Genomic DNA, 6,644 nt, shown 5'->3' on the forward strand with positions numbered 1-6,644 from the left:
AGTCCAATTTGCTTAGATAGTTCAAACTTCAAATCACTTCTTAAATACAAATTTTTTTAGGCCTAAAAGAAAACTAGTTTCTAAGGATATTTAGGAATAATTAGCTTAGCGTGAAATAGGAATAAATTGTAACGAATCTAAGTCAGATGATCATGGGGAACAAATTATCTGTACCAAACAAAGCAAAGAAAAAGCACAAAAACAAGACCACATGCACTGCATTTAACTTGCAAAAGCAAGGAGCAAGCAATGATGAATAAACCCAAAATTGCATAAGAAAGTAGTTATACAATGTTTTTTTTTTCCAATATATAATAATAATAATAAATTTTAAAAAAAGAAAAAAGAAAAAACCTATGGGCTCAGAATCCATAGAACCCCTTTTTTACCTAAAGGGAAGTTCCACATGGATATTTTGTCCGTTGGTTTACACAGTGCAATGCTTTGCAACATGGTTCCAGAAGCAACATTAAGTACCTACATCACATCAAATAGTTATTAGTATAATTACATTACCAAAAATATTTAACATTATTCTATTTGAAATTTTATATCGAAATTATAAATGTTTATGTGTAAGCATAATGATATTAGCAAAAAAAAAATGAACATGATAATGATCATTTGAAGAAACAGAAAATGATATTATTTACTTTTTTCCATCAAGACTTTGTTTATAAATATGTTTGACCATTTCCATTCCTCATATGTTCATGTAGCCAGATTTCAGGGACAAAATCTTCTTTTACAAAGATATGAAAATTGTCAACCCCATGGAATATTAAGGTATTGATAATATATATATATATATATATATATATATATATATATATATATATATATATATATATATATATATATATATATATATATATATATATATATATATCATTGATCTTTTCATATTACTCTGAATCAGTCAAGACCCATTGGTGTCGTCTTATCTTTTTTCTGATTCCAAGTTCTAACACTTTGACCAAAAGTTTGTTATTAAACATATGATTTTTTAAGTTTGGTATCTAAATATATGTTTTCTGGGTATCAATTTGATTCTAAATGTCACTTTATTTTTAACTTTGTGAAGTAATGGTGTTATTTATCATGTTTTTAGATTAGAATGACTAATGGTTATTTATTTTAGATTATAACGCACTATAATTTACTTATTCTTTTATTGATACTAGTGTGTTAATTCACAAGATTTGGCTTTGATTGTTAAAAGGAGCATTTGGATTCAAGTATAGAGCACGTAAAAGTATATAGGAGTTAAGAATGTATGCTTAATATTTTAAGGAAATCATGTAAACTTATTAAAGTGAGTTAGTACACCAAATTGCAATCCATAAACAGATTGTTGTTGGGTTTTGGGATGGAATACGAGTTTTAAGTTTTAACCTAAAAATTGTATAATAATGAAATCAATATTACATGTTAAATGACAAAATTGGTGTTACTCGTTGAATATATCTGTGAGACTATGTATCTGTTTTTAAAAAAAATGAAAAAAAAAAAATGAGAGAATGGTTTCTTTATGTTGTTGGCATGATGATGCCAAAGGAAAATCAAGTCACAATGTGTTGTTTTTGTTGTAATCTATATACAGATTACATATGCAAAGAAAGGGTTAGTTAAATTAAATAAATAAGGTCAAAAGGGTCCATGCTTGGATTAAGGGTCTTTAGGATATTTCCCTTGTTAGGTAGGTTTAGTGAAGTATAAGCATGGTTCTTGTGTTGTACTAGTCAGCTTTTGGATTTAGGATTTAAGTGAGAACTTAGGTCTATGGGAGAGTCTATCCTCAAGAATGGCAACAAGTTTTGTAATCTTTATGTTACAATCATTCAATAATAATGATTTCTTTCTGCAATTAAATCTTGGAATATAACAATTGGCATCAAAGCAAAAACAAGTTCAGTGGATGTTTGGGATAGCTTTTAAAAAAAGCTTATTAGCTTTTTAAAAAGCTAATAAGCTAAAAAAGTGTTTGTCTATTTAAAAAACGCTTTTTAAAACAGCTTTTGAATAGGAAAAAGTAAAGCTTTCAAAAAGCTTTCAAAATCCTAGCTTTTTAGCTTTTTAACCATTTTACTCCTGAAAAAGCAGCTTTTCGCATCCAAACACTTTTTAAAACCAGCTTTTCCTAAAAGTCATAAGCTAATAAGCACTTTTCTTAAAAATCACTTTTGACATAAAAAAGCTAACCCAAACATACCCTCAATCCAGCAATGGCATATAGGGTCGATGGTATAGAAAAAAGTTTGAGAGATTTAAGGGGTGTTTTCCTAATAGATCTTGTTCCTTGAAACAGTTGATGAAGAAAGAGATGGAGTCACAGATAAAAAAAGCTAAATCAAACAATTCAAGACAATATTGACGTCATATCAAATTACGATTGGTCAAAATGAAAAGTCTGAATAATAATAGTCGTTTATTTGCAATTAAGGGCAAAAAACCCGAATTACATGTATTTAAATGAAGAAATCTAGATAGATGGACCTTAAGAGTTGAAAGATACTTTTACTTAATTAACATTTGAAGAAAAAGTAGAACTCATTACTTCATTTAAAGATGATGTGTTACGATGGTATCAGTATGAACACAACACATACGCCAACCATTCGCGCGATGTAAGGACATGAAAGTGATGTTATTAAAATAATTACATTCCGGCTCAACTCAATCCATATACAAGCGATTTTCGACGCTAAAGCAAAATAGATTGAAGAAAGCCACTATGTATTGAATCAATCCATCTATTATTCCATCCTCCCAAGGACTTATATAGATTTATTACATTGTGGCTCTCTTCAATCGAACGATTGTGTTTTAGCACCTACAATCATTTGTTTTTGTATCAGTTGAACAAGAACGAATGTTTTTAATAGCACCACTTTCATGTCCTACCATCGCATGAATGGTTAACATCTGTGTTCAAACTTCAAACAAATACTATCGCAAAGCATCACCTTCATATGAAATAACATCAACTTCTATTTGTTTTTTTATGTTAATCAGTTTAAGTGAAAGTAACTTTCAGCTCTTAAGATCCAACCGGGTGGATCTCTTCCTTCAAATACAAATACAAGTAATTCGAGTTTCCTGTCCTTAATTGCAAATAAATGACTATTATCATTCAGATTGTTGATCGTAATTTGAATTGGTGTCATCAATGTTTTGAATTGTTTGATTTAGCTTTTCAATAGGCGATCAATTTGTTTCTACGTCAATTAATCCATCAATTGCTTCAAAAAACTGGTTTTCTATTTTGAAAACGTCCATCCAATCATTGAAACTGTTTTCTATACCATCAATCTTTTACGCCATTGTCGGATCAAACTTGAACTTGCTCTGATAGCAATTGTTATACTCTAGGATTTAGTGTAGAAAAAACTCACTAGTATTGAATGATTGTAACGTAATGATTACAAAACTAATTGTCATTTTAGAGGACAGACTCTCCTATGGAATTGAGTTCTAACTTGAACTCAAAAGTTGCCTAATAACAACACTAGACCCCTAGTTATACTCCACTAAACCAACCTAACGGGGGAAATGACCTAAAGACTTTTAAACCAAGTCATGACCTTTTTTTACTTTATTTATATAACCTTGACCATTTGACTTCCCTTTCTCTGCATATCTAATCCATATATAAGGTACAACAGTTTTTCATGTTCAATGAATTGACAACATATAGAATGGGTTACGGCTTAATGTTAGTAATTATTTAGAACAAAAACCTAAGGAACGACTCACTGGTGTAGTATTGTGGAATGTGGATCATCAATATTATTAAACATTGGTTGGGTAAATGTTCTATAACTAAATCATGATATCTTTTGTCGTGTTAATGAGACAATGTTGTTTTAGATAATTTAAACTGCTCTCCATGATTAGTTTGCTATGGTTATACAACCTTGAGTCATGATTTGTATATTAAGAGAGTGATTAGTTTATGGCATCTTTGTTCTGGGTATCTCAGTATTCACATATACCACCATTTGAGATTAGTTTATGGCAAACCCGTTATAATTTGTGCTTTACCGATGAGCTTCTATAATAATTCCACAAGACAAATATGTCCACCCTGAAAAGATTTTTCTTCCATTTATCTGTTCAGTAAAGGTTGTAAGTATCTTAGGTGTTCTAAGGAGTCTAGAAGTAAGTACGATGAGAATTGCTTGACCCAATATCATATATGGCCAATCTATCATGGTTGATCACATAATATGCATCCATGTTAATTTCCAGAATAAGTTGCAAACAAAGCACGAATTGTAAAAGAACAAAGGCATTACCCTGAGAAAGCTCGCAACAAGCGCGCGCCTCTACGGCGACGTGAGATGTTAAGCGAGCAGCAGCAACCACACTGTGCAACGGCAGCAGCGATTGAGTGCAGCCAATTACTCCTCCAATGGTCCTTTTTAAATATATCACAGGCAATAATGAAATTAAATGATCATGTTAATTGAGAGCTAAATGGTGATGCGTATATGTTACCCGAAACCAGGGATGGAAGATGTGGGGCCGGGACGGAGGCGGTTGCTGTGAGTGTGAGGGCTTGGTTGCGGAGGAGGACGGAGACGAGGGAGAGGAGTGGTGGTGGAACGACGGATTGTTGAAGATCTTGCGGTGGAGATCAGCGACCTCGAGAGGGATCCGCAGCGCCAAGCCATTGTTTTTGTGTGAAAATTGAAATACTGAAAACAATTTAAGGGTTCAAGGCGTTAAGCGCAGTCTATTTGGGCTAAAATTCTTAAAGATTGTAGAAATGGGTCGGGCCGACCTAGGATCTACTAGTTGCTTAATTTCATTTTTTCAATTCAATTTTAGAAATTGCTTTCTAAATTTTCTACATATCTTTATGTATGTTTTTTTTTTTTTTTTTAATATTTCACTTTTACCAACTAATTTTTCTACAAAATCTATTTCTAAATATTTTTAAATATTTGTTCTGATGAGTATAAAGGTTATATAAATTCATTTTTACCTATTCGTTCTTACTTCTAACAAGTTCATTTTCTCATCTTTATTTAAAGTTGTAAATAATTTACAAATTTTGTAACAGGTAAAAATATTTAAAAAGATGTACTTATATTTTCGATAAAAATGAATTTGTAAAAAAAATTAAAAATTGTATAAAAGATAATACTTAAAAAAATTAGCAAATTTGTAATAAAAAGTAATATGCAAACCTGAATTATTGAAAAAATGGGGACAAATTTCTAACAAAAAAATAGTTGAAATTATCAACAAAAAAAATAACATATAGACATGTTCCAAAACGGACTCAATAATCAGTTTTATGGTATATTATACTTTGTTTAGTTTTGAAACCAAGTCCCGCTTATTTTTATGACTTTTGCTTGTCAGCTTAAATTGATTAAATGACTAAGACAATTTTAGTCATCAATCAGTTCCATTCAAAATATCTAGCTCGGTTAAAAAAAATACTATGAGTGTTTACAGTGTAATTTCAAGTCAAAACTAGAAACTATATTGTAAAGACAAAATATTATGGCATGGTGTAGTTAGACTTGAGGGGGTGGTCGACAAAGAGGCCCCAACAAGGGTGTGGTGGCAAGGAAAATGTTGAGATGGAAGGTGTAGTGGTAAGGAAAAGGTTGGGCAAGACGGAGTTGGGGGGTTAACATTATATGTTAGTCATCGATAATGAAACGAAAGACACATTCTTGAATATGAAAGCGATGTTATGAAAAATAATTATTTTTAAGCTCATAGTAGTCTATCAAGTTGGAGCGGACTAGGGTACAAAGAATGTCCGACTTGCAATGAAGACACTCATTCATACCATATAACACATAAAGTCGTATATGTTGGTCACCAGTGATTCCTGGATGCTAACGATCCATGGAGAAGGAGTTTGGACTTTAGCGGGCAACATGAAACTATAGATGTTCCTTGAAATTGGTAATGAAGAAATACAAGGTTAACTAGATCGTATATTGCCTCGTCGACCGGGTAAAATAGGTGCTAAGAGCGGTTAGGATGATTTCGAGTTGAATTGGTCTAAACGAAGCATGTTATTCGAACTTGATTATCGGTCTAATCTGCAGGTAAAGCACAACTTAGATGTTATACATATCGAAATATATGTGTGTGATAATTTGTCGGGTACTCTTATGATGAACGATAAGTCTAAAGACACACCAAATGCATGTGTCGACTTGGGAAATCTTAAAATTTAGAAAGGGCAATTATTGAAAAAAAAAAGGTAATAAGTTCTTTAAACCCCATCCTAAATACTCATTTACAAACACTGATCGAAAACATTTTTGTGAATTTATAAAAGATGTTAAATTGTCGGATGGGTTTGGATCTAATATCAATAAGAAAGTGACAAAAAATAATACTAACATAGTTAGGCTGAAATCTCATAGATGTTAAATTCTTATGCAAGATTTGATATCTACTAGAGTTAAAAGGTTTTGGCCAAAAATACTTATACTCCAATAGGGGAGCTTTCAATGTTTTTAAGCAACTTTGCTCAAGAAGACTATTGGTCAAGGATATAAGAAAGCAAAGGTAGTCGTTATTAAAATCTTCTACAAATTAGAAGTGATCTATCATCCATTGTTTTTTGATATTGTGGTTCATTTAGTTTTTCATTTACCTGACCAAGC

General features: G+C 31.4%; 1 protein-coding gene across 1 annotated transcript; it reads right to left on the minus strand.

The window, feature by feature from the left end:
* Positions 1-250: 250 nt before the first annotated feature.
* Positions 251-4,702, minus strand: LOC111902749 (protein NONRESPONDING TO OXYLIPINS 2, mitochondrial). Its single transcript, XM_023898558.2, has 3 exons — positions 4,501-4,702; positions 4,299-4,420; positions 251-477 (listed from the first exon to the last, which is right to left on the minus strand). Exons 1-3 carry the CDS (start codon positions 4,674-4,676, stop codon positions 470-472), a joined length of 306 nt encoding a protein of 101 aa, XP_023754326.1. The 5' UTR covers positions 4,677-4,702; the 3' UTR covers positions 251-469.
* Positions 4,703-6,644: the final 1,942 nt, after the last annotated feature.

The sequence above is a fragment of the Lactuca sativa genome, chromosome 2, assembly GCF_002870075.4.
Source record: "Lactuca sativa cultivar Salinas chromosome 2, Lsat_Salinas_v11, whole genome shotgun sequence".
Lineage (NCBI taxonomy): Eukaryota > Viridiplantae > Streptophyta > Magnoliopsida > Asterales > Asteraceae > Lactuca > Lactuca sativa.

What these genes read in the sequence shown, in the direction of transcription:
- LOC111902749 (XM_023898558.2), bottom strand. Translation starts at nt 4,676, where the DNA reads ATGGCTTGGCGCTGCGGATCCCTCTCGAGGTCGCTGATCTCCACCGCA. An exon ending in TCTTCCATCCCTGGTTTCGG is followed by an intron (nt 4,421 to 4,500) that starts GTAACATATACG and finishes ATATTTAAAAAG; the next exon opens with GACCATTGGAGGAGTAATTG.